The 27,953-nt window shown below is 53.1% G+C and overlaps 2 protein-coding genes across 2 annotated transcripts in view; both read left to right on the forward strand.

Annotated features, from left to right (window-relative positions):
• Nucleotides 1-56: 56 nt before the first annotated feature.
• The window catches only part of Bmp8a (bone morphogenetic protein 8a), a 32,328-nt gene continuing 4,431 nt past the window's right edge, over nt 57-27,953 (forward strand). Inside the window, exons 1-6 of the mRNA XM_052718423.1 lie at nt 57-390; nt 18,579-18,768; nt 19,172-19,320; nt 26,170-26,364; nt 27,078-27,154; nt 27,543-27,653. Coding sequence (XP_052574383.1) covers nt 66-390; nt 18,579-18,768; nt 19,172-19,320; nt 26,170-26,364; nt 27,078-27,154; nt 27,543-27,653 — 1,047 coding nt within the window. The 5' untranslated portion in view covers nt 57-65. The remainder of the gene's footprint in view (nt 391-18,578; nt 18,769-19,171; nt 19,321-26,169; nt 26,365-27,077; nt 27,155-27,542; nt 27,654-27,953) is intronic.
• Oxct2 (3-oxoacid CoA-transferase 2) lies at nt 19,547-22,031 on the forward strand. Its single transcript, XM_052718422.1, has one exon. It carries the CDS (start codon nt 20,198-20,200, stop codon nt 21,854-21,856), a length of 1,659 nt encoding a protein of 552 aa, XP_052574382.1. The 5' UTR covers nt 19,547-20,197; the 3' UTR covers nt 21,857-22,031.

Here is a 27,953-nt window from a genome sequence, read left to right on the forward strand (position 1 = left end):
CTGTCGGGGCGTCGCGCCCGGGCCCGGCCGGCTGCCGGTGGATGCGCGTCCGCTGAGCGTCCGCGATGGCCGTGCGTCCTGGGCCGCTCTGGCTGCTGGGCCTGGCTCTGTGCGCTCTGGGCGGCGGCCACGGCCCACGGCCCCCACACACCTGTCCCCAGCGTCGCCTGGGAGCGCGCGAGCGCCGAGACATGCAGCGAGAGATCCTGGCGGTGCTCGGGCTGCCTGGGCGGCCCCGACCCCGTGTGCCACCCGCTGCCTCCCGGCAGCCAGCGTCCGCGCCCCTCTTCATGCTGGACCTGTACCACGCCATGGCCGATGACGACGACGGCGGGCCCCCTCAGCCTCACTTGGGCCGCGCCGACCTGGTCATGAGCTTCGTCAATATGGGTGAGTTCGAGGGCCACTGGTGGCAGCAGTCTCCATGTGGAGTGGGCATAGCCGCCTATCTGTGGATAATGTCCTCGGTTAGTGCCCCCTGGGAGCCAAGGTGCAACAGCACCACGGGGAAGAGGCGACTGTAGGGGTCAGGGCTGGAAGGTCTGAGGGCTAGCGCGAGTTCCCAGGATCTTTGCCTGCCAAGGGACCCAGGAGTGGGAATCTGGTGATGCCCAGGTCTCCTAGGTCCAGGTCGCGGTTGGTCCTGGGAAGACTGATGAGTAAACAGAGACTGTGATGCTGTCATTGTGATAAACGCAGCCCAGAAGAGAGGGACAAAGTTCATCGTGGAAACCTGTGGTCATATCATCAAAGTGACCAGAGCTGACCCATACGCCCTGACGGCAGGTTCTTTCTGGGCAGCAGGACGTGGGTGGGTGGGGTGCACTGTCAGGAGGTGGAGTGGACGGACTCAAGCCATGACTGTAATTCTGTGGGACTGGGCCCCATCTGGACCTTGGTCTGGCGTGGAGTGAGTGTTCAGGGCAGTGAAAGGTCCAAGGGGCAGCTGTGAGTCCATTCTCCCAAAATGTGGCTCTTCCTTTTCCCAGGTATCTCTAGACCTCAGGGCCACCTTCTCCTGCTAGTCTTTTATTTTTTAATTTACGTGTATGGGTGTTTTGCTTGCATGTATGTCTATGCACCACATTCGTGCCTGCTGCTGGAAGAGGCTAGAAGAGGGCATCAGATCCCCTGGAACTGGAGTTACAGACAGTTGTGAGCAGCCACGTGGGTGCTGGAAAATCAAATCCAGGTCCTCTGGAAGAGCAGCCAGTGCTTTTAACTCCTGAACCGTCTCTCCAGCTACCTCCCCCACCTTTAAAAAATAATTTTCTTTTATGTATATAAGGTTTTACCTTCATATATGTATGTGTACCAAGTGCATGCAGTGCCTCATGGGGGTAGAAGAGGGCGTCAGAGCCTCTGGGCCTGGAGTCAAAGATTATAGGAAGTCATGAGCAGCGGGTGCTCTTGACTGCTGAGCCATCTCTCCAGCCCCAGCCTCTAGTAGTCTGAAAGGTACTTTTCCAGAATACCTTTTCATCGCAGTTGGTCAGGTCCCCACCTGTTTTGCTGACGCTTGTGGTGGGTCGGGGCCTGAGCAGACACTAAGCTGGGTCAGTCTGAGTACCAGGCCTTGAGCTGAGAGCAAGGAGAGGACCTTGCCATGGTCACCAGGCCCTGCACAGCATAGCTTGTCCTCCTTGCTGCCAGGTAAACAGCCACAATCCCTACTCTCATTGCCCAGGGATGGGAGGGAGACACAGAGGGGCAGTGGCTGCCCTGAAATAGCTCTGCATCCAGTGCTCGGGTTGATGATATTCCCTCCAAGATGCTTTTGATAGGGCATGGGCAGAGGAACTCAGGGGACTGAACAGCAGGGTGTGTGTCCTCAGTCACTTGTCTTCCTACCAGAAGGCAGGAAGAGAGGGCAGCCAAGCCTCTGTTTCCCATCCAGAGCTGGTGGTAGCTGAGGTACGGTAGAGCAGAGCACAGCAGGAAGGCAGCTCTTTGGCCAATAGCCCAGCTCCAAGGAGGGATCTAGATACTGCCTTTCTGCTCAGAGGGCAGGGTGGGGATTTAGGACAGACCACATGTGGGGCTGTAACTGCCTCTCAGTCCTTAGGACAAGCTGACCCAGGGCTTAGGACTAAGAACCAAGGATAGAGTTGCCCAAGAATGTCCCCAGAGGAGCTGCCGATCAGAATGAATCACCAGCCCATGTTCTGCACCCCACCCCCATCCTCGGTCAAAACCTGAAGAGCTCTGGTGGGAGCTGGTGCTGTACACAGAGGAGGGCCTGCTGCTGCTGCTGCTGCTGCTGCTGCTGCTACTGCTGCTGCTGCTGCTACTGCTGCTGCTGCTGATGTGCAGCTTTAGGGGAATCCCTAACATATGTCCCTTTAAATGGGACTCCTTGGCCAGGCAAGGCTGGTGGATCTCTATGAGTTCCAGACAAGCCAGTCAGGGCTATAAAGTGAGACTCTGTCTGAAAATAGATGAATATATAGGACCACTAGAGACATGTCCTCAAGGTTATATGACTGACTGACAAATGATCAGCGGCAGAAAAGCAGTCTCCCTTCACTTAGAGTGTGAACTGGGCCTGGCCACTGCTGCCGGGCCCCCTCAGTGTGAGCAGGAGCCAGGACACTGCCAATCCCCAGTGTGAGCAGGAGCATGGCCACTGCCGCTCCCCAGTGTGAGCAGGAGCCAGGACACTGCCTCCCCCCAGTGTGAGCAGGAGCCAGGACACTGCCTCCCCCCAGTGTGAGCAGGAGCCAGGACACTGCCTCCCCCCAGTATGAGCAGGAGCCAGGACATTGCCAATCCCCAGTGTGAGCAGGAACCAGGACACTGCCGCCCCCCCAGTGTGAGCAGGAGCCAGGCCACTGCCGCCCCCCAGTGTGAGCAGGAGCCAGGTCACTGCCGCTCCCCAGCTCTGCCAGCTGCCGCCCAGCTTTGCAAGTAAAGCGATACAATCAATGTGGCTGCATGTGGTGAATTACAACTGTAAACCTAACACTCGGGAGGCTGAAGCAGGAGGACAGCCACGGCTTCAAGGCCAGCCTGGGCTCCACCATATATTTAAAGCCTTCCAGACCATCAGAGTAACAGCAGACCTTATTGAAAGAAAGAGAGCGGGAGAAGGAGAGACGGAAAGAAGGGGGGAGGTAAATTAGCCCCGTGTGTCTGTGTCTCGTGCACACTGAAACCTAGAAATAGATTCTAAAAGCCAACCAAAGGCTGTGTGTCCTGTGTTTAGAAGAAAAGTTAGCCTTTGACCTTTACATCCTTCCAGTTCTCGTTTGGTTGGGGCAACAGTGCATGCACCTGTTTTACCATCCCGTTTCATGGTCCCAGAAAAGATAAATAGCAGGACCAGGACACAGCATTAGACCACATCCATCTAAATCCTGTTTCCCCCACACTCACTGACCCCCTTTCCCCTCTCCCCAACCACTGCCTGTAGGATCTGTGGAATTAACAACAGGTCTGTGTTGAATGCAGACTCACTGTGGGTGGCCCATCAGAGCATCATCTTTATTTTGATACACTGGCCACAGCAGTAAGCTTGCCCAGCTAGAATGATTTTGTTGTTTTTTCAAGACAGAGTCTCATTATGTAGCTCTGGCTATCCTGAAATTCACTATGTAGACCAGGCTGGCCTTGAACTCACATAGATCTGCCTGCCTCTCTCTCTCTCTCTCTCTCTCTTGAGTGCTGGGATTAAAGGCATGAGCCACTATGCCCATCTTAGAATGATTGCTTACCAGCTGAGTGCCAGGCCCCGTGTGTCAGGCACGTACCCGGATGACTTCTGTTGGCAAGCCCAGGCCCAAGCCTGAAGGTCAGGGCCCGGGAACCAGCATGCCACCCACAGCAGCAGCATCCCAGGGTGTCAATGGCTGTGACCCCGTGGAGCAGTGTGACAGCAGACTCCTGTCCCTGGTGTCCCTGACCTAAGTTGGCACTCTCAGCACCAGACCCTATTCTCGTCCCCTCCCGACCCACCCTCAGTCACTGCTGGTCTCCGTCAGTGTGAGCTCCCCTCAGTGGTCCTGTTTCTGGTCTGCTGTGATAGTATCGGAAAAGCAAGATGCCTCCAGGCCTGCTCCTCGGCTGTTTCATTGGCACCTGCTGGCCTCACTGCCCCGTCGTGGGCTGGGCAAGTCCTTCCCAAGGGTGGAAGGGGGCAGAAGGACCAGCTCTGCTCATGTCAGTGGACAGGCAGGCGGCTGTGTTCTGGATGGGGAAACTGAGGCACAAATAGCACCAGCAGTCAGAGTCCAGGCAGGACCACATGGAGCCATCTGCACGTGCATGGGTCCCTTTCCCAGCCCAGGAGCTTTTCTTCTGGGGCCTCAGATGGCGAGGCAGGGGCAGCAATGAACTGTGTTGGCCAGATCTGAGGGAATGAGAGACCAGGCCTTGGTCCTGCTCTGTCCCTGCAGCCATGTGACTTTGAGGGTGACGTTTTCTCACCACTGACCTCAGGGTCACGTCCTTTGACCCTTTACCAGGGAACTCGGTCATTTCTTTGCTCACTCGCTCATCCATCCATCCATTCCTTCCACAAGTAGTCAGGTAGTACCTACTATGTGCCAGGAAGCCTGGCTCTGGTTTAGCTGCTGGGGAAGTCACACTGAACGGGCTCTGCCTGTGTCCTTTCAGAGACGACCTTCCGGTGGGAGAGACTACATGTGTCATGAAGGTGGCTGTCGGGGGTGACACATAGCCACCCCACCCCCAATTTGGAAACAAGAGGACCTGAGAAGGGCTGGGTCAAGGGGCTTTTGACCTGGGGCTCTCACGGAGAGAATCCCCCTCTTGACTGCTCTCACCGTGGTTGGCCTTTCCCGGCTTCCCTCTCTGAGCCCTGAAATGGAGCTGTTGGTCTTTAAGGGGCTTCCAGTGCTGACTGAGATGATAGCAGCACTGACCACATGGCCAGACCTCCACATCTGTCCCTGCACTTGCATTCACAGTACTGCCTCAGGAGAGTGAGGCTCAGAGAAGGTTGGTGATATTCCCAAGGCCACACAGCAATTCGTCTGCATCCTGTGCTTATGCCCTCCATACAACTGCCATTCACAGAAGTTTCACAGGTTCATTACATAAAATTCAGACCATCCACAATCAGATAATGAGTTCCTCTGGGAATCCTGCTTCTACCAGCCAGTCCCCCTGGGCAACTGCCATGATTCCTATCACCAAAGTCTCCCCAAGCCTGTTTCCAAGCTTCATAGAAATGGGATCATGCAGTATGGCCACCCCAGTGTGTGTGTGGTCTATTAACCCACTCCATGAAGTTCTGAGAATCACCTGCATTCTTGTTTCCATCATTCTTAACTTCTGAGTTGCATGAATGGTCCACAGATGATCCTTGTTCATTTTATTCTGATTAATGGAGATTTGGTTCTTTTGGGAGGGTTTTGAATAAAGCTGTTCTATGTCTGTAGTTCCAGGTAGTCAGGAGCCAGAGGCTGGAGCATTTAGAGTTCAAAGCCAGCCTGGGAAACTTACTGAGGCCCTGTCTCAAAGGAAGGAAGGAAGGAAAAAAGGAAGGAAAGAAGGAAGGAAGGAAGAAAACCAAGACTGGAGAGGTAGCTTAGGGTCCAGAGAGCTTGCTGCTCTCCCAGAAGACCTGGTTTGGTTCTCAGCACCCATGTCAGACGGCTCACACCCCCTGGTACTCCAGCTCTATGGGGATCTAATTCCCTCCGGCCTCTGTGAGCACCTGCACTCAAGTGCACATACCCACAGACAGACAGACATGCATAGGTGCGGTTACAAGCAATAAAAGTAGCCGGGCGGTGGTGGCGCACGCCTTTAATCCCAGCACTTGGGAGGCAGAGCCAGGTGGATCTCTGTGAGTTCGAGGCCAGCCTGGGCTACCAAGTGAGTCCCAGGAAAGGCGCAAAGCTACACAGAGAAACCCTGTCTCAAAAAAACCAAAAAAAAAAAAAAAAAAAAGTAAAAAGTTTTTAAAAGCAAAAGAAAAAGAGACGAGGAATACAGCTCAGAGGCGGAGCCCTTGCCTAGAGCGTGTTAGGCCCTGAGTCTACTTCCCTTTACCGAAAAAAAGCATATCCTCGTTCTCATCCACTGCCTGTGTGTATGTGGGGGGGGGGGGGGGGGCGTGCGCGCACGTGCACACACGCGCGCACAGCCTGGACATCAGATATCAGATTCAGGGCCTTTCCCTTCCTAAGCAAATGCCCTTACCACTGAGCTTCACCCACACCCACCCACCTCCATTTTTAGAGATTAGATAAGAAACTCCACTCATGTTTTAAAAGAGGTGGGCAAGATTTCCATACACCTGACCTAGCTCAACTCTTCCACTCTTGACAGGCAAGCTCCCCGTGATCAGGTCCCAGCCTGCAAGGCACATCTCCTGGGGTGCTTGGCTTTTTCTGCCTGAGTTGGGGGTCACAGATAGCCCCTTTTTCTCCTTGTCCTTGGGAAACAACCTGGAAATGACCCGAATGCGACTCTCCATGGCTCTCACCCCACCATGTGCCACAGCCCCCGTGGACAGGTGCTCAGGGCAGACTGGCAGAGGGGAGGGAGACAGCCCAGTAGGAGTCAGGGAGCACTGAGAGCTGCATCGGATGGGACAGGAGCCCGCCATCCCCATGTCTGTGACGCCAGCAGTGAGCACATCTGAGTGTCTCCTCACACCGCCAGTGCCATGGGACCCAGCAGGACAAAGGTAGCTTCAACGGGCATTCCAGAGTCCTTGTGGACAAAACCTCCACCCCAACATGCCACCCATTGAACTCCAGGGCCACTTGTTCCACATGGCCGAGTCGTATCATACTACCCTGAGCTCATCTGTGATACCAGTGGAGCGCTGCCTCAGTTTCCCTGCCTCTGAACCCCAACCCTGAAGACCTTCTCAGTTCTGACTCGAACTGTATCTACACACCCTGCCTACTGATGGGGGTCTCTCCAAAAGTGAGTCATGGGATAGGGAAATAAGCAAGCCTGTGTCATCATGACCACATCTTTCTAGAACATTCCCACAGTTCAGTTCTTCTTTGAGTTTCTTCTGGAGGAATCGCACCCTTGCTCACATCTCCTGGGAATTATTTTTTACCTCGGCAGGCTTGATGTGGTGGCCTGTGCGGGTGTTCCCTTTTAATTTGGGGTCTGGAGCCAGCTGAGGACTGGACCAGTAATTATGTGTGCAGTGCCGTTTATGGAAAGGACCTGTGAAAAAGTCAGTGCGGAGACTCAGCTGAAAATATCCCGGGACCGAGCCTGGGTCTCGCCACAGCACTGAGGCTCCTGGTGGGAGACATTCCCTCAGGGGCAGAATGCACAGGTCACCAACCCCGGGGCCCCACCCTCCTCTGAGGTCGTGCGTGAGCCCAGGAGCCCAGGGTCTTGTAAGTCTGGTGTGGGGCCCTCAGCCTTTGGTACCAGCTGCATAGGGCAGTCATGCCCAGCCCCGCCTCCTCAGGGCCTGGGGAACCTGTCCCCACCCTCAAAGGCCCCGCCAGGGAAGGAGGCAAATCTCACAGCAAGTACGGACACCAGGGGCCTCTGATGGAGACTCGCTGTGACGCGGCTGTCGCTCAGACCAGCAGTAGCACCCCAGTCCCCAGGAGCTGTGAGTGATGGACACTGAGCCAGTGTCCTGGGGAAGAACAGAAGGTCACTCTCTCTGTCCCCGGAACACAGTGGCTTGATGAACAGGCTGCTGCCATCCATCCGTCCACCAGCCATGTTCAGTTACTGCCCTAAAGAGCTCACCATCTAGAGGGGACGCACCCCACTGACACGAGGGAACGGACCCACAGCCTCCTGTGAAAGGAGTCGAGGAAGTTGAGGAGGCTCTTCGGCTGGGCTGAGGAAAAAGAAAATGTGTCAGGCAGGAGAGAGCAACCTAGGAAAACAAACTCAAGGAGACTGGGATGTGGGGTTGGTCTCAGCCAGAAGGCACAAGGAGGCTGGCGGGTTCACAGGGTGGGGGCCAAAGCAGAGAGGAGGCTGACTCTCCCATGGGCCCTGAGGGACTAGTGAGAAGACCCCATTCCTGGGCCAGCCACTCTGAGCAGAGGAGGAGGGTGGCTTCTGGGTTATTTCTTCTGGTCAGGAGTAGGACAGATTTAGGTTGTCTGAGTGAATCTAACTTTGTCTAGGAGAAACATTTTGTGGGTGTCTTGCTGATCAACGCAAGGTTTGGCATGTGGAGGTCTAGTCTGGCTGGATGGGCACAGGGCTCCAGATGCAGACGGGCAGGATGTGGACACTGCTGTGGCCGGAGAAGCCACCTCCTGCCCACAGTGGGCCTTTTCCCAAAACATGGCATCTGGAGCTGGTTTTATCAGGGTCTGGAGAAGGAGGCCAAGGGTTCTAGGATTGTTTTCTCAAAGCCTCAGGCAGCTCAGTAAACTTGGTAAACTCGGCTTCCCTGTTTACAGCTTTGCAGAGGGCAGCCTGTATGTCCCCATACTGAGCGCCCCCCATCTCTCGGCTCTGTGGAGCTACCTGTCTAGAGTCCTTGCTGGAGATTCTATTTTCCTTTTGTGGGGTGTGTGTGTGTCTGTGTGTGTGTGTGTGTGTGTGTGTGTGTTTGCGTGTGCGAGGGCAGGTGTTTGTGACATATGCAGGTCTGAGGTGGACACGGAGAACCTTCTTTGACCACTCTTCTCCTTAGGTATTGACAGGGTCTCTCCCTGAACCCAGAGCTTGCCAATTCCAGCTCGTCTAGCTGGCCACCTTGCCCTGAGCATCGACTGCAGGCGGCCATCGAGTCTGCCTGGCTTTCGTGTGGATTGTGGGGATCTGCACTCCAGGCTTCCTGTCGGCAATGAGAGTGGTTTCACACTGAGCCCTCTCCCTAGACCCCGCTGCTGGAAACTCTAGACATACATTGCTGCCCAAGTGGCAAGAGGCTTGCCTCTGAGTGCCATAGACTGTCACAGCATCAGCAACAATTGAACCGGATAGAATTCTTCCCAGGTCACAGGGTGTCTGGGATCACTGTGCTGAGTTATTTGAGGTAAGGAACACAGTGTCTTGTGAATGGCCTGGCCTTTCCTGTTATTCTGTGGTCCTCTTGTGTACCTCAGCCCCTGCTGCTGGATTCCAGCCATGCCGGCTTCTTTAGGGTTCATACACACCGACCCTGTGTTTTTCAGGATTTCTCGGCTAGGTGGCTCAGCAGGTAAAAGCATGTGTTTCTCTTGTAGAGGACCTGAGTTCTAGTCCCAGCACTCAAGTTGGGTTGATCAAAACCACCCAGCTCCAGGGGATCTGACACCCTCTTGTGGCATCCAAGCATACCTGCGTTCATGTGCACATTCTCCTCCCCCCACCTAAAAATAAAAGCAGATCTTTTTTAAAAATCGAAAATATTTTATTTATTGTTGTGCGCGTGCGTGCAGGGAAACCCTTGCCACAGTGCACATTTGGAGATCGGAGGACAACTTCTGGTAGTTAATTCTCTTCTTCCACTGAGGGTTCTGGGATCAAACTGTGATCGTTAGATTTGTGGAGGAAGCCAAGCCATCTCTCTGGCCTAGTTCTTTCTCTTTCTACAGCCTTGGCCCACCAGGTTTTAAAACAGAACATGGGTGGCTAGGGCCATCTGTAGACCGTGGTTCTCAGCAGGAACGATTTTGCCTCCCTAAGGATCTTAGGCAATGTCTAGTCATTGTCTGTTATTGCAGCTAGGGAGGGGAAGGGGTCCATGTGGGCATCTGATAGGAGGTCAGGAATGCGCTTCCAAGCCTACAGTACAGAGGATGATGCCCACAACAAAGAATATCCTGCCCCAATGTCGGCAGTGCGGAACGGAGGCACCTGTGACAGGCAAGCAAAGTCTGAAGCTGTTTAGTGTTTAGTGGCTGAGTGTTAACCTATGTGGTGTTTTGGTGAGAGAGAGAGAGAGAGAGAGAGAGAGAGAGAGAGAGAGAGAGAGAGAGAGAGAGAGAGAGTGTGTGTGTGTGTGTGTGTGTGTGTGTGTGTGTGTGTGTGTATACTTGTGTGTATGAGTACATGCCTACATGTGTGTTTAGAGGTCAGGGGACAGCCTTAAGTATTGTTCCTCAGGTGCTCTCCTCCTTGTTTTTTGTTTGTTTGGTTGGTTTTGGTTTTTTCCCGAGACAGGGTTTCTCTGTGTAGTTTGGTGCCTGTCCTGGATCTCACTCTGTAGACCAGGCTGGGCTCGAACTCACAGAGATCCGCCTGGCTCTGCCTCCCGAGTGCTGGAATTAAAGGCATGCGCCACCACCCGCCCGACTTGTTTGTTTTTTAAGACAGAGTCTCTCCCTGGCCTGGAACTCACTGATTAGGCTAGGCTGGTTGGCCAGGTAAACCCAGGAGATCCGCCTGGCTCTGCCTCCCCAGTGCTGAGGTTAGAAGCCCTTCTCACTGTGCCTGGCTGGTTGTTGTTGTTGTTGTTTTGAGGCTGGGATTCTCTGTGTAGCCCTGGCTGTCCTAGAACTCACTCTGTGGACCAGGCTGACCTCGAACTCACAGAGATCTGCCTGGCTCTGCCTCCCCAGTGCTGGGGTGTGCACCACCATACCTGGCTTTGTTTTTGTTTTTAATGTAATGTGGGTTCTGGAATTCAAACTCAGGGCCTCAGGCTCCTTGTCCCTCTGGCCATTCTGAAGCCCTTTCAATGCTGCCTTCTGAGTACTCTTTTTTTTTTGTAAGATTTGGGTTTTTTGTTTTTTTCTTTTCTTCTTTTTTCCCCCCAAGACAGGGTTTCTCTGTGTATCCCCCTGGCAGTCCTGGAACTTGCTCTGTAGACCAGGCTGGCCTTGAACTCACAGAGATCCATCTGCCTCTGCCTCCCGAGTACTGGGATCACCTGATAAGGCCAGAAGAGAGCATCAGACCTCCTAGACCTGGCGTAACAGTTATTAGTTGCCATCTGGGTGCTGGGAACTGAACATAGGTTCTCTGCAAAAGCAACCAGTGCGCTAACCGCTGAGCCATCTCTCCAGTCCCTCTATTTTGTTCTTACTCTTTCACTAGGAATGGATGGTCAAATTGCTCTGGTTTAAAATCATACCCCAAAAATTTTCCTCATTATAGCTAAGCCACCAACTTAATATACAGTTAGTTCAATTACCATGCTTTGAATTTTGCTGGATTTGCTCTTTATTTTTGTATTTGAATTGGTGTTTGTTTCATGTTTTGTGACATCTTTACCAAATGCGCAAAGCAAGGAGCCTTGCAAGTGATCTGACTCCCTTTTCCACGCCCTGCACTCTGTCTCTGTCCCTTTCACCACTCAAAAGTAGTAATTTTTTTTTTCATTTGTGGCTTAGCTCCCTATTTAAAATATACAGTTACAGAGCTGGGGCAGTAACTCAGCGGTTAGGATCATTTGTTGTGCCCATGGGGACCTGTGTTTGAATCCCTAACACCCATGTTAAAAGCTGAGCACAGCTGTATGTGCTGTAACCTCAGCACTGGGAGGTGGAGGCAGGCAGATCCCTACAGCCTGCTGGCCAGCTAGCCTCACTGCACTGGGAAACTTGCTGTTCAATGAGAGACCCGGTCTCGAAGACAGGACATGGAGAGTGATAGCAGAAGACACCCAATGTCTGCTCCAGCTTCCACATGTGTGCACACAGGCACACACACCCATACATTCGCATGCATATATCATACATGTGCACACAATTACATATGTACCTGAACATGTATGCATGGTGTATGTATATGTTCATAGCATTTCTATTTTTATCTTTTTTTTTAGATAAAGGATTATTATCTACATTGAGCCCCATGTTCTTTCTAAAGTGGTATTTCTAGAGAACATGTCTTGACAGATGACAGATTACAGACTGCATACTTCAGTGACTTTCCCAGCTGTGTGGCATCCCACTAGAAGATGTACGCAGTTCACAGCTTGTCTCCTACTGATGTTTGGATTGTTTCTGGTCAGCTCATGCTGCAGTAGCCTTGTACACAGCTCTGCATGTATTTTTTGTGACTGTCTGTGGGACATTGTTTTTGAAAGTTGAATTTGGAAGTCAAGACATTTCTAATTTTTCTTGATTATTACTAGATGGCCACACAGGGATGACACATCCTAAGCCAGCAAGGCTGAAGAGGGAGGTCTGGCGTCATTCAAAGGAAGTGCTTTTCAACCAGGGTCAGTTTTGCCTCCCTGGGGGCCTTGGACAATATCTCGAGTCAATTCTGGTCATTGCTAATGGCGGGGGGGGGGGGGGGGGGTGGGGGGGGGGGGTGGGGGGGGACTGTGGACATACAACACCCTACACCTTACCGGACAGTGCCTGTGATAGACCAGCCCAAACAAGACTGACTCAGGAGAGCTATGGATGAGGAGCACACCCAGAGTGAGCAGCTCTTGGGGGTTTTTTAATCATGGGGCCTCACCACACCTAAAGTAACTCCACTCCAGACTGGGACTGGAGGTCGGAGTCTGAGCTCAGATGATGGCGAGAGCCCTGTCGTCATGAACACGTGGACACAGAAATACAGGTGTATACTCAGGTGTGGGCTAGCTTATTTCTTGACTCTGGCCACTGAGTCAATGTAAAAATGACACTCCAGCAGTCATGAGCAACCTGGTACCCAGATCCTGCTTTCTAAACATCCCTCCAGCAAAGGAAGCCGAGCTCTCCAGGGAGAGACGGAGCCTACTGCATTTGATGTAGACTATGATGCCGACATATTCTCATCATAGAAAGAAGGACGTTGGTGTGACAGTGCACATTTGGTCTCAGAATTTCGGGGAGACCATGAATTTGAGGCCAGTCTGGGCTACCATAGTGAGACCCTCTGCCAGGAAGGAAGGGAATGGGGGAGGAAGGGAGCGGTAGTATTGGAGTTAGCGTATGGGATTAAATAAACATCCATTAATCCATAATGATGTTAATATAATTAAGAGAAAGGACGACTCTTAATAAATGAGTAAGGGGGCCGGGTGGTAGTGGCACACACCTTTAATCCCAGCACTCGGGAGGCAAAGGCAGGTGGATCTCTGTGAGTTCAAGGCCAGCCCAGTCTACAGAGTGAGTTCCAGGACAGGCTCCAAAGCTACACAGAGTAACCCTGTCTCAAAAAACCAAAAATAGGGGGCTGGAGAAGTGGCTCAGTGGTGAAGAGCACTGGCTGTTCTTTTAGAGGTCCTGAGTTCAATTCCCAGCACCCACATAGTGGCTCACAACTATCTGTAATGGGATCTGATTCCCTCTTCTAGTATAGATGAAAACAAAGTATTTGTATACATAAAATAAATAAATAAATATTTTTTAAAACCCCAAAATAAATAAATAGATAGATAGATAGATAAATAAATAAATAAATAAATAAATAAATAAATAAAGAAGGAAGGAAGGAAGGAAGGAAGGAAGGAAGGAAGGAAGGAAGGAAGGAAGGAAGGAAACTTGCAGGCAAGATTTACTTGTGGATGCTAAAGTTATCACAGATTTAAGAAGAAACAAGTTGTTCACATCCTGGAGCTGGAGAGAAGGCTCAGCAGTTAAGAGTACTTGCTGCTCTGCCAGAGGACTCAGGATTGATTCCCAGCACCTACATGGCAGCTCACAACCATCTGTAAATCCAATTCCAAGGGATCTGATTCTCTCTTCTGTCCTCCACAGACACCAGGCACACATGTGGTGCATGGACATACAAGCAAGCAAAAAAAACCAAACAAACAAAACAAAACAAAACAAAAAACCCACACACATTTAAAATAACAAGAAAAGCCTGAAAATACCTTCCCCATATTACAAAAGGAAAAACGGTAACATCATCGAAGAGGAACTCTGGCAGACCCAAGGAATCAGTTCCTGTCACAGACACCATGTCGTCTAATCTGATGCCCTGAGGAAGGCGTGGTCACTGGTACCATTCCCCAAAGTGCATAATCATCGTTCTCACCAGAGCACAGGCAAGCTCAGACTGAGACATGTCACCAGCACCCTTCAAAGGTGCCAAGGTACTGAGAAATAAGGAAAGACTAGCAATTGTGACAGATCAGAGGAACCCACAGAGAGAAGAGAAGGAAATGCAATGTGGATCCTGGACTACGGCCTGGAACAGAAGGCAGGCATTGGGAGGGATAAGCCTGGTTCAGGTGCACTGGTGTTGACCTCATCTTCCTATGATAGTCTCGATGGGGTTCAGACAACATCAGTAGCAGAACTTACAAAAGGAATAAGAGATCTTTGCTGTTCTCGTAACCTAAACAGTTAAATTTTTCAGAATAAAGTCAAGAACATGAAGTGGCCCCACAGTACTCCCTGCATTCTTCCCAATCCCACTTCTCCCACACCCCCAAGGACACACTCTAACTCTGTAGTGCAGGCTGGCCCAGCTCACCCTATAACCCAGGCTAGCTTTGAACTCAGTAGCTTCTTTCCTCTGCCTCTAGACTGCTGTGATTACAGGACAGTATACCATGCTTGTGGGTATGTATATCTAGATAGATAGGTAGATAGATAAACACACACACACACACACACACACACACACACACACACACACACACTCTGAGTGAATGAATGTAATTTTAAAATGTGATAAATAAATGAAGTAATCATTGTAAGTACTACTAGGGAAAACCAATGTAGAAACTGAATGATTATCCTATGTATGTATGTGCGTGCCTGCCTGCCTGCATATATGTGCACAATGTTTGTGTAGACGCTCTCTGGGCAGAACACGGTATGTATGTGCCTGCCTGCCTGCCTGCATATATGTGCACAATGTTTGTGTAGACGCTCTCTGGGCAGAACACTGTATGTATGTGCGTGCCTGCCTGCCTGCATATATGTGCACAATGTTTGTGTAGACGCTCTCTGGGCAGAACATGGTATCATATCTATTGGAACTGGAGTTACAGGCGATTGTGAGCTGACAAGTGAGTGCTGGGAACTGAACCTAGGTCCTCTGCAAGAATAGTAAATATGCTTAACCTCTGGGCCATTTTGCCAGCAAAATTGAAGGATTTTATGAAGCTGTCAGAACTGTGAGAAGAAAACACCCTGAACCTTCTCCCACATACCCCCAAGTGACATTCTGGGGACCCCCCCCCCCCCCTCCATTTATCCATTATTAACTGCACAGGGAGAGATACTTTACTCAGAGACCTCGCTCCAAACATCACCACCTCTTCTGGAGTCGCCTCCGACAATTCCTGGCAAGGCATATCTCACATGGTCAGGATGCAGGACGGTGGCCAGGAAATCGGTAGTGTGTCCCCCAGTCTATCTGAATCTTCCAGGGACCGAGTTTTACCAGCATTACAGCCAGCAACAGGATTTTACTGGAAAAACCCAAGAAACCACATCTTCCAGGCCATGCCCTTTCTCAAATTCGCTCGGTGGACTCTCCAAGCAGGGGCTTGAAAGCACAGCAGGCCTTGTATGTATTTCCTCTGGTCACCTGTCTTGCTTTCTAATTCTAACTCACTGTACACCACGGCTTTCATCAGCACATGGCGTCAGGCTGCTGTGATGGAAGCGACCCTGCTGAGAGCTAGGATACACCCACATGTATACGAAAGTCCCAATGCTCCACAGTGCTCTTGTCCCAGCCGGAGCATGGCTGAGGGGCTGCCTCTTGAGTCTCGGCATCTTTGGGAGATTCCCAACCCTAACTTATGGGAAGGTGAGGGTGGGACATACATGGAAAGGGAAATGCTTTTCATGATGTTCTTTTGGCACCGTGTTGAAGGTTCATGACCTAGGCAAGGACACAGATCCCAGGGAACGGCCAAAGATCAGATGGGTGCAAAGGAGGCACCTTGAAACCTTCCGTGTGCCTTGGAGCTGACATTTTCATGACATGGTTTCTTGTTCATACTTCTGTTTAGAAAAATAAAATTGAGCGGGGAGTGGTGGCACATGCCTTTAATCCCAGCACTCAGGTGGCAGAGACAGGAGGATTTTTGTGAGCTCAAGGATGGCCAGGTCTACATAGCTAGTTCTGGGACAGCCAAGGCTACATAGAGACCCTGTCTCAAAAAGAAAGAAAAAGGAGGAGAAGGAGGAAGAGGAGGAGGAGGAGGAGGAAGAGGAGGAGGAGGAGGAGGAGGAGGAGGAGGAGGAGGAGGAGGAGGAAGAAGAAGAAGAAGAAGAAGAAGAAGAAGAAGAAGAAGAAGAAGAAGAAGAAGAAGAAGAAGAAGAAGAAAGAGAAAAAGAGAAAGAGAAAACTGAATGTGAATGTCCTGCTCCTCTGCATTTCAGGCACAGCCTTCTGATGGGGCTCTGTGAAGGCTATCACATTGATACATGGGGAAAGTTGAGAAGTTAGAGCTCAGATGGTGATTGCTCACCCCTCAGCTCCTGCACTTCTGTAGCCCTGCATGGAAAGGATCCCTGTGTGCTCACTTCGCATAGACATGCTAAACTCATACAGGGGATGACCCTGGGAGCTGCCGCAGTAAATGAGCTACACTTTTCAGTGCTGCTCCGTGACTAAAGCAGAGACAGCTGTTCAAGGGGTCCCACAGGGAGAACAAGGCCCCAGCAAATGCTCTGTGGTGCCCCCCAGCTTTCCAAACCCTAATAAGCACAGAGGAGCTGCAGATCCACCATTCTGCAAAGAAACGGGGTGCTTCCCTTGAGCCAATTCCAGCTGTGTCTCTTTTGCTAAAAACTTCCCAGATCAGCCTGGCGGTGGTGGTGCACGCCTTTAATCCCAGCACTCACCTGGGAGGCAGAGGCAGGTGGATCTCTGTGAGTTTGAGGCCAGCTTGGTCTACAGAGTGAGTTCCAGGACAGCCAGGGCTGTTACACAGAGAAACCCTGTCTCAAAAAAAAAAAAAAAAAAATCAAACCAAATAAACAGAAACATTCCCAGATCCACTGCTTGTCTGGGACAACCCAGGCAGAGTTTTCTGTATTGGAATCCCTGGCTCTTGATTTCACAAACCCATAGCACAGAAGTCTGGAAGTGAGGGCCAATCCAAGAGTATTTCAAGACACCCTGTGTAGGCCACACACATCATTAAGGGAGGGTGACCACAGAGCCCTGAATCAATCCCTAGAGAAAGCTCCCAGGATGCATGTGTGCCCCACTTTATTCTGAAAAAGGCGGGAGAATGTGCCTGAGGTACCCTATCTGACCACACCCTGTTACAGGCAACAGCCTGGACCAACTTGATCCTGTATATCAGGGCCTGAGCACAGTCATGTAGCAGAGGTGCCTGTGCAGCTCCTGAACCCAAAGAAACTGTCACCAACATTGTGGGTGTGTAAGTAGGTAGGTATGGAGGAGGACACATGAGGATAGATGTTCACAGCAGGAAAAAACACCAGGCCAAGGTTCAGAACCCACCCTCAACGAGGTCTGCCAACAAAGGAGGGGCCAATGCCCTGTCACATTCTCTCTCTTGACTTTTGGGTGGGCATGTGCTGTGTGCCATCATCTTTAGATGCTGTGGGACACGGTCCATTCCTTCCTCTCCCTTTCCACCTGCTTCTGCCCAGATGTGCCTGTTCCTTGACTCTACCCAGCACATCTGTATTCCATCCATCACTAGACCAGGACTCTAGGGAGAGGACAGGAAGTACTCCTCACATCCACTCATCCTGGTGCTTTTTAAAACCTGGCTTGTGGTCACTGAGCCCAGAGCCACAGAGAGGATTTTTTTTTTTAAGACTAAAACATATAATTAAAATCTCTGTTGGGTTTTGGGGACAGTGCAGGGCGGCTCCCCACCCCTTCTTTCCGGAAACACAGATTTTTGGCATTTGAAAGTGACAAGCGGCTGAAGTGAGGCTACCCTAAATATACCATCCTGAGCACATCTGTGCAGCTGGGGCACATATCTTATTCTAAACCCTTGGCCTTTACCATAGGGAGCAAGGTCAGCTTCTAGCCCGAGCTCCTCCTCAGCTGTCACCCTAGACTGCCATTACCTTCACCCCCAGCGGGTCCTGCAGGGAACCTCTCAGACCACATGGTTCCCACTGGCACAGCCTTGCTCGCAGACCTGGATTCCAGCCAAACCCACTGCTACGCCCAGCAGCCATGGTCTACAGACAACTCCCCGCTGCCTAGAGCATGCTTGGCCACTGCCAAGACGCCTTCTTGTCCATCATTTCAGACGTCACCATTTCCTCTTGCATTCTGCCTGTCTCTTCCCTTTGTCCCCTGGTTGATGGCACAGGGTGTCCCTCCCTGACCAAAGGTCCTTCAGCGGCCGACTTTGTAATGTGGCCTGCACTCTGCACATCCCTCATCCAGGACATCGAGGGAAATTCAAACAGAACTGACAGCTCAGCTCAGCTGTCAGATCTGAGCCCCCCTACCCCACCCTCTCATTAAGGGCAGGCTCTGGGTGTCCTCTGTCCCACTGAAATTCAGCCAATTATGTCCCTGTAGACAGGGTTTTACCCTGGAACTGTGATAATGTTCTGCCGTGGGACCAATGTCCACCTTGCCATTGGCTCGGGAGCTCTGAGAGAAGGCATTTGGATTCACTGATGGGTCCAGGGACCTGCTGAGCACATGCTGAGTTTCCCTCTATACCACCTCCTGGGGCCTGGTGTGCTCCCAGAGCAGACCGCAAGCCTGTGCGTAGAGCAGGAGCGGGCCCCACTCAGGCTGCCTGGGGTCCTACTCCGAGCACAAGCCATCCTGGATCCTGGTGGTGACCTCACTCCCACTTTGTCTTTCAGTGGAGCGAGACCGAACCCTGGACCACCAGGAGCCACACTGGAAGGAATTCCTCTTTGACCTAACCCAGATCCCTGCTGGGGAGGCTGTCACAGCTGCTGAGTTCCGGATATATAAAGAACCCAGCACCCACCCACTCAACACAACTCTCCATGTCAGCATGTTCGAGGTGGTCCAGGAACACTCCAACAGGTACCTCCACTCTGCCCAGATGCCCACCTCACCTCACGGTCTCATGGCCTAGGCTCTGGCGGGGCCTGTCCAGAGGGGGCATTTCCAAGAAAGGAAAGGGGCGCCTCCTAGGAGAGGTCCTGAGACGTGAGAAAAGGGCTTGGCCTGGAACTCCCTGCCCTGCCACTATGACTGTGGAGCCCTCAATAGGCCACAGTACCGAGCCACTGAGCCAGTGTCCCCATCAGTAGCACACGGACACAGTAAAATGCCAGGGGTTGGTTATCAGTGGACTGTGGCACCAAAGGAGGCCAGTCTAGAGTCAAGCAGGGAAGAAGCTCTGAAAGAGGACCCCAGGAAGGCACAAGACACAGGCAGCCGTGCGGACCTCAGCCCTTGGTTAATTGTTCTTTCATGTCCACAGGGGGTCTGACTTGTTCTTTTTGGATCTTCAGACGCTTCGATCTGGGGACGAAGGCTGGCTGGTACTGGACATCACAGCAGCCAGTGACCGATGGTTGCTGAACCATAACAAGGACCTGGGACTCCGCCTCTATGTGGAAACCGAGGATGGTGAGGCTCCAGGGCTTAGCAGGAAGCTGCCCCAGGCGCGGTGGGAGGTGGTTCCAGCCGAGGCTGCCAGCCCAGTTCACGGAGCCCTCTCACTGGACCATGCTTGGCCTCTCTTGAGGACTCAGTGGGTAGAGTGGCGAGGTCCTGGACAAGGGGAGGCCCTAACCAGGATTGCCTTCCTGTCCCTCCTACATTACAACTGACATCCTGAGAACCAGCTCTGGTACCGATGGAAGTGGTGGGGGTGGAGGGTGGCGCTTCTCCAGGGGCAGCAGGCCTCCACTCAGAGAGATTCTGCAGTAGGAAGGAGGCGTAGGGGATCTGCACCCCAGGTTCTGAGTGCAGAGGCCTGGGCTGTCCCTGCTCTGCGGTGTTGGAACTCAGTTTCGTGTCTACAAAGGTTTATATTCACTGCTTCACTCGCAGGGTTTTCCCGGGACATTTCCTTCATGTCGGCAGTGAGGACAGAAAGGACAGCAGGACAGGAGACTGGCCTGTCCCAGGTCCAACAAAAGGCTGGAGGGATAACGGGAAGGAGAGGGCAGAGAGGTGGCAGGGGTCACTTTGAGTTAGGGAAAACTGGCAAAGTGCTTGGAGAGTTTAGAGCAGTTTAAAGCAGTGGGTGACAGATGTGACTGTGGTTTTAAAAGACTAGGCTAACTTCAGCCCCTCCAGTAGGGGATCCTAACCACGCCCCCAGGTGAGTTCTCCTGGGTACCATGGGGCCCCAGAACTCACTGCCAGTTGTCAGCAGCATTTCCAAGGGTTTCCAGTGTCTGTCCAAGGCTCTTGCCAGACAGGCCAGAGGCAGGGATGGCCAAGGGTGTCCTCAGCCAGTGAGACCCATGGCGATCCCAGTCGGTGTCCTCCCTGCTCTATGACGCAGCGCAGAGGCGGCGTAGGGCAGGCTCACAGGGTGCATCTGGCCTTTCCCTCTCTGTCCCGGTCCTGGGAACCGCGTGGCCCGTGGACCATGGCGGCGCTGAGGCTTCTGGCGTGGGCGCTCCCGCGCGGGGTCTCCGCCCGCCGCCTACAGCCCGCGCTGCCCCACCGCCTTGGCCTCCGCTTTGCTAGCGACCGCTGCGGGCGTGTCCGCTTCTACAAGGACCCCGTGAAGGCGGTGGAGGGCGTCAAGGACGGCTCGACCGTCATGCTCGGGGGCTTCGGGCTCTGCGGCATCCCCGAGAACCTGATCGGCGCACTGAAGACCAAGGGAGTGAAGAACCTGAAGATCGTCAGCAGCAACGTGGGCGTGGATGACTTCGGCCTGGGCATCCTGCTGGCCTCCAAGCAGGTCACGCGCGTGGTGTGCTCGTACCTGGGGGAGAACGCTCTGTGCGAGCAGCTGTACCTGGCGGGCGAGGTGGACCTGGAGATGACGCCTCAGGGCACCCTGGCCGAGCGCATCCGCGCAGGTGGCGCCGGCGTGCCCGCCTTCTACACGCCTACCGGCTACGGCACGCTGGTGCAGGAAGGGGGCGCCCCCATCCGGTACTCGCCCGACGGCCACCTGGTCACCCTGAGCCAGCCGCGGGAGGTGCGCGAGTTCAACGGCCGCCACTACCTGCTGGAGCACGCCATCCGCGCCGACTTCGCCCTGGTCAAGGGCTGGAAGGCCGACCGCTCGGGCAACGTGATCTTCCGGGGCAGCGCGCGCAACTTCAACGTGCCCATGTGCAAGGCCGCGGACGTCGCGGTGGTGGAGGTGGAGGAGATCGTGGACGTGGGCTCTTTCGCCCCGGAGGACATCCACATCCCCAACATCTACGTGGACCGCGTGATCAAGGGGCCGAAGTACGAGAAGCGCATCGAGCGCCTGACCACGTGCGACAGCCCGCCCTCGACCATGGACAAGAAACAGGCCGAAGCCAGGACACGCATCATCAAGCGCGCGGCTCTCGAGTTCGAGGACGGCATGTATGCCAATCTGGGCATCGGGATCCCTGTTCTGGCCAGCAACTTCATCAGCCCCAAGATGACGGTCTACTTGCACAGTGAAAACGGGATCCTGGGCTTGGGACCGTTCCCCTCGAAAAAAGACGTGGATCCCGACATCATTAACGCGGGCAAGCAGACAGTGACCGTGATTCCCGGGGGCTGTTTCTTCGCCAGCGATGACTCTTTTGCCATGATCCGCGGGGGACACATCCAACTGACCATGCTCGGTGCCATGCAGGTTTCCAAATACGGTGACCTGGCCAACTGGATGGTGCCAGGCAAGAAGGTGAAGGGCATGGGCGGGGCCATGGACTTGGTGTCCAGTGACAAGACCAAAGTGGTGGTCACCATGGAGCATTGCACCAAGACAAAGCAGCCCAAAATCATGGAGAAATGCACCATGCCGCTGACCGGCAAGCGCTGCGTGGACCTCATCATCACCGAGAAGGCTGTGTTTAGTGTGGACCGGAAAAAGGGGCTGACGCTGATGGAGCTGTGGGAGGGCTCGTCGGTGGACGACGTCAAGGCCACCACAGCCTGCCCCTTTAAGGTGTCCCCCAACCTCAAGCCCATGCAGCAGATCAAACCTGATGCTTGAGGAGCCCTGACCCCCGCCCCCTCCCTCCAGGGCTGATTTGCGAAGGAGTTAGCGACCACAGGGGACATGCTGAGCAGCATCACCTGGCCAGTGCACCACTGGCTTCTCGGGCTTCCTGATGCCAGATGGTATCTTCTCAAGAGCCGAGTGATTTTAATTAAAATTCCTAAACTGAGCCTGTGTGTCCTGTGCCTAACTAAAGCCCTCCGCTACAGCCATGGAGGAGACTGGTCTCCGTCCCTCACTTTCTGTGACCTTCACATACAAGGCTCCAGAGTGCCCCCTGACAGGTCTCAACACCAGTGCTGCTCCTCATAACTGAATCATGAAACGCAGAGGCAAGCATAAAGGCGGGAGGAAATCCAGAGTTCACCCGGTGCCACTTTACTGCTGCTGGGGAATGCAGAACTGCAGATCTGTGAGCAGGACGAACACTCTGGCTTCTCTTCCTGGACCTTGTTTCTGTTCCTAATTTTGTTTCCCTGAATCTGCCCGCTCCCGACTTCCTCCTGGGAGCTGCTTAGGTGTCCACAGAAGAGAGGCAAGGCCTGTTTCCCGTGGGATGAAACTGAGGGAAGATGGTTGGTACTGGTATTCCACCTGAAAAACCATTGTACATAAACAGTCCCAGCGTGTGTCGGAAGAGGCCTGGGCTTAGCACAAGTGGAGTCTAGAATCTAATCAATGTCATGGATGAGTTCTTACCTAGTAAACATCAGCGTCTCCTGGTGCCCATACCACACTGACATTCTGTTCCGGAAGTCCAGCAGGCCTCCCCTCCTAACCCCAATGTGGCAGCTCTGGGGTCTCTCATTTTGAATTTGTAATCTCGTGATGGAAGTGAAGAAAGTTATAGAGGGTGTGTGGTTGTGTGTGTGTGTGTGTGTGTGTGTGTGTGTGTGTGTGCGCGCGCGCACACACGCGCGCGCACGTTGAGGAAGCATGCCTCCCATCATGCTTTTCTGTCCAGAGCTGGGAAGCCTGGTGGCCTTCTACCAGAGGGGTCCTAGCTGATGATGGGGTCAAGGAGCAGAGCTGTAGGGAAGGTGCGCTCTGGTTTGGGCAGTGAGCAGCTTCTCCAGGCCTATCAGATCCAGAACTCTGAGAAGAGCAGCATCAGTCCCTCTGGGCTTCCGCTCCAGCTCACTGGGTCTCTGCCTTGTGCTGGGCAGGGTAGGAGTTGCTTGGCTCTGCAGCTGCTTGCTCCAGGCCTTAAACAGTTGATGCCGTCTCTGGTCTTAGTTTGTGTGCCTGTAAAACGGGAACCTTGACTTAGCTGCATCCACGGGTTCTCAGTCCAGCTCCCCTTGCCTTGAGAGCCTCCAGAGGTCTCTAGCACACTTGCAGGCTAGCTTTGAGGAATTCAGCCAAGGACTGCTCTGTCCAGCCGAGCCTGGAAGACCAGTGACATCAAAGGAAAACAAGTGTGCCTCAGCCTGGAACATGGACGGCCTCTGTGTTCCAAAGCAGCCGGGGCTCTGGGACTCCACGGGGCCTGTCCCGGGTCCCAGCCTGCCCCTTGTGTCACTCATAGGGCCGCCACTGTGGCTCTCACCACCCTTCCTGCTCACAGCTGCTCCATCCTCCCATGTGTGGCCCTGGGGCCTTCCCTATCTTTCCCTCTGTGCCTGAGGCTCTGCCCCCTCACAGCACCTGCTTCCCCAACGTCTTCACTCTGGGCCCCACTCTTCCTGCATGACCTCATCTGAGTCTCTTCTCAGGGCCAGCCTGCAGCCCCACAGCTCTCCGCCTCGGTCCTGGGATAGGGTCTCATGAGCCTAGCACATTTCTTAGTGGCAGGTGAAGTCATAGGTCAAAGGCTGGAATGAGTTTTCTTTCAAGTGCCTGGTGGACATCTGGTGTGCAGTCCAGCTGCTTGAAGGGCTGACCTTTGAGTGGACTGTCCGCCACAGGCAGACAGTGGCCTTGACTCCATGTGTAATGAAGGGCCTGGTAAGAGTGCAAGTGGAGCAAACAGACTTGAGTGTGCCCATGAGTGTGTTCTGTTTCGTTACAGTTTTGTGTGGGGATTTTATCTAAGGCTTTGGCTTACTAGACAGGCGCTCTGCTACTGAGCTGTGGCCTCGCCCTTCGGGTTCTTTTACATTTCTTCCAGCACTGGGTGGAACCTGGGACATGGAGCATACTAGTGTCTGAGATTTTATATATGCACATACATGCATGTACATGTGTGCATCGGTGCTTGTAACATGTCAGCTGAACATCAGTACTGTGTTTAATGATCTATAAAGTGAGCATTGTTGGGTTTTGGTGTAAGGAATCTCACACAGGCACAAAGGGAAGAGGTTCTGAGTCCTGTCCTGACTCCAGAAAGGAACCTGACTGCCTGGTGGGAGGTGAGCCCACCCAAAGCCAGCTGCTGCGTGTGCATGGTTATTGTGGACAACTATTCTAACAATGGGAAAGGTTTGCAGTGCTAAGGCCTGTTACAACTTAAACCAACAGAACAGAAGAAGCCCAGATATGAAATGGGAGCTCTGGAGTTATGGAGGGAATTTATGGTTACTCTTCCTTCTTGAAAGTTTTTTACCCCTCTGTGGTTGTTATACTGTTTGCCCATTTTTATTTGGTTTGATTTGGTTTGTATTTTTAATTTTTAGTTGTTTGTAAGGTTGGTTGATTTTTTTCTTTGAGACAGCCTTGGTGGGTCTGGAACTCACCTATGCAGACCAGGCTAGCCTCAAATTCATAGAAATCTGCCTGCTTCTGCTTCCCGAGTGCTGGAATCAAACGCATACACCACCATGCTCAACCTTATTTGTTTTTTGAAACAGGCTTTTATATGACAGGCCTTGACTGACCTCCAACTCAATATGTAGAGTGGAATGACCTTGAATTCCTCATCCGCCTGATCTCTGCCTGAATGCCGGGTTGCAGGAGTGTGCCACCACACCAGCTTAACACACTACTTGTGCAGTAGAAAGGGCAGGGCGGGACTGGAGAGTTGGCTCAGGGGTTAAGAGCACTTGTTGCTCTTCCAGAGGACCTGGGTTCAGTTCCCAGTACCCACATGATGGCTAACAACCATCTGTAACTCAAGTCGCCCTGCATGCATGTGGTTCACAGACATACATGTAGGCAAAACAACCATACACATAAAATAAAAAAGAAAGAAAGGGCAGGGACCACTGACAGGGCCACCAGCAAAGCCGGAGCTGGTGGTGGAGGCTTTGCTCTCCTGGGTTGACGATGCTGTAGAGGCATCTGCAGACTTTAATGGATCAGGGGACCCCCCCACCCCTTATAGGCTCCTGTAGCTGGAGTTTTCTCCAGTCCTGCCTGGCCCAGTCAGGACAAATCTCTATCACCTGCCAGTCCCACAGCCGCTTAGACCCAACCGAGTAAACACACAGAGACTTATATTGCTTACAAACTGTATGGCCACAGCAGGCTTCTTGTTATCTAGTTCTTATATCTTAAAATAACCCTTATCTATTAGTCTATAAGCTGCCACGTGGCTCGTGGCTTACCGGTACCTTACATCTTGCTTTTAATGGTGGCAGCTGGCAGTGTCTCTCTGACTCAGCCTTCCACTTCCCAGAATTCTCCTCTCTGCTTGTCCCGCCTATACTTCCTGCCTGGCTACTGGCCAATCAGCATTTTATTTATACAGAGCCATATCCACAGCAGGCTCCACTCTTCCTGTGGACAAGCTCCGGTCTGTCTTCCTGAAGCCCCTTCCTTTCTTTAAAGCCATAGGCTGGCCTGGTGAGCACACACTCGGCACTGGAATGAGCCTGATGTGAACTGAACCCTGAACTTTGTTCTGACCTCTGACCCTGCTCAGCCTGAGGCCTTGGTAGTGGGCATCAGTGGGCATCAGGGCAGTGAATGCCCTGCCCTTGGATAATCAAGCTTGTTGTGCTGGGAGAATAAGGCCCAGCGATGTCCTTGCAGAGGCTGCCATGAGCTGGTGTGTCATGAACCTCACATTCTAGTCCCCAGAAAGTGCAGGATGAAGATGGGACCTGGGTGTTAGATCACCGGACCAAGGAAGTCTGGGTCCTGAGCATCCCCAGCAGTGGACTCTGAGTGACTGTGACTTGGGTTACAGTGAGGACCAACTGAGGACATTAATGGGCGAAACCCTGACATCTGTCAAATGTTCCCATCTGTCAGGTTCTCCCCAGCAGGAATGCCTGTGGCTACTGAGGTCCCTGTCCCTGTCACCTCAGACCTGCTGGCCAGAGTGCTTGGGTTGGTCCCCAGATGAGGAAACTGAGGGTCACAGGTGCAACACCACCCCCCACAAGTCAGTCAGTCTGTCTAGTGTTTCTGTCTCTGTCTCCCAGGGCACAGCATGGATCCTGGCCTGGCCGGTCTGCTGGGACAACAAGCACCACAATCCAGACAGCCTTTCCTGGTCACCTTCTTCAGGGCCAGCCCGAGTCCTGTGCGGGCCCCGCGGGCAGCGAGGCCACTGAAGAGGAGGCAGCCAAAGAAAACGAACGAGCTTCCACATCCCAATAAACTCCCGGGGATCTTTGGTGAGGGTGGGGTTGAGCCTCCCTCCTCTGAGGAAAGTGGTGGCCTGTGAATCTCATTGGTGTGCCTACAGGGAGAGTGGGCTGTGCCTGGCAGGGAGGGTGGGCTGTGCCTACAGGGAGGGTGGGCTGTGCCTGGCAGGGAGGGTGGGCTGTGCCTACAGGGAGAGTGGGCTGTGCCTGGCAGGGAGGGTGGGCTGTGCCTACAGGGAGGGTGGGCTGTGCCTGGCAGGGAGGGTGGGCTGTGCCTGGCAGGAAGGGTGGGCTGCAATCAAGAGTCCTCAGAGGAAAGCAGAAGCCGAGTGTGCCCAGAGCACAGCCACACCCTGTGGTGATGGGGAGCCATTGAGGACTGTTGAGCTGGGTCATGGCATGAGCAGGGATCCAGAAGTGGAGCTTGTGATCCCAACGGTTCAGTTTCCTGTTGTCCTTCATTTTTTTTTTTTTTTTTTTTTTTTGGTTTTTCGAGACAGGGTTTCTCTGTGTAGCTTTGCGCCTTTCCTGGAACTCACTTGGTAGCCCAGGCTGGCCTCGAACTCACAGAGATCCGCCTGGCTCTGCCTCCCGAGTGCTGGGATTAAAGGCGTGCGCCACCACCGCCCGGCTTTGTCCTTCATTTTTAAATGTGTCTGTCATGCCCCCCCCCCCACGGGAGTACCATGGCAACTCCGTAGAGCAGGACCCCTGAGGAGACTTTGCACCTTTCTGTCCTGCAGATGGTCATGGCGCCCGAGGCAGAGATGTTTGCCGTAGGCATGAGCTCTACGTCAGCTTCCGGGACCTCGGCTGGCTGGTAATTTCTGCCTCTCCTCTCAGAATGCCACCTGCAGAGCCTGGGGTCTCCAGGGTGGAGGTGGAGCTACTGTGCCTTTAGTGTGCATGAAAGCTGTGAAAACAGAGGCAACCTGAGACCTCTGCCCAGTAAACTGTCAACACAACAGAGAAACTGAGGCAGGGCCTTTGGGCTCTTCCTGCTACAGCTGCTGCAGGAGGCATGGGGGCAGCTGTGGAGGAGACAGCAGAGGAGGGTGAGGTGTGGAGGACAGAGCTGGGGTCCAGCCCTGCCTGCTGAGGGTCACTGAGGGGGATGAGGGTTCACAGGCACAGGTCATCCTGTGACAGGACCTATGATGATGGTCTATGGAAGGACACTGATGTGACTCACCTTTCCCCACCCACAGGACTGGGTCATCGCCCCCCAGGGCTACTCAGCCTATTACTGCGAGGGGGAGTGTGCCTTCCCACTGGACTCGTGTATGAATGCCACCAACCATGCCATCTTACAGTCCTTGGTGAGTACCACAGTGGCCAGCTGGGACCCAGGGGGCAGGGGCAGGGCGGGCCAGGGCAGGTGGTGGTAAGATTGGCAGCAGAGGGACTTTCTGCAGACTCAGCTACAGAGTTTGATTCCTGAACCTCAGTAAGAGTTGATGTTCTCATGAGCATCTGTGTGCAGACACTTGAGCACACATGCACTGCACATGCCCAAGTGGGAGCTGTGAACCTGTGTGGGGCCCACATTGACCTACCACAGCCCCTGTGGTCACGCTGGGGTAAAGCAAGAGATCCACAGGAGTCTGCTTAAGGAGTAT

This window comes from Peromyscus californicus, unplaced genomic scaffold (assembly GCF_007827085.1).
Source record: "Peromyscus californicus insignis strain IS unplaced genomic scaffold, ASM782708v3 Scaffold_5__1_contigs__length_169319896, whole genome shotgun sequence".
NCBI classification, from domain to species: domain Eukaryota; kingdom Metazoa; phylum Chordata; class Mammalia; order Rodentia; family Cricetidae; genus Peromyscus; species Peromyscus californicus.

Coding starts and splice junctions, on each gene's coding strand:
- Oxct2 (XM_052718422.1), top strand. CDS start 20,198: ATGACGCAGCGCAGAGGCGGCGTAGGGCAGGCTCACAGGGTGCATCTG.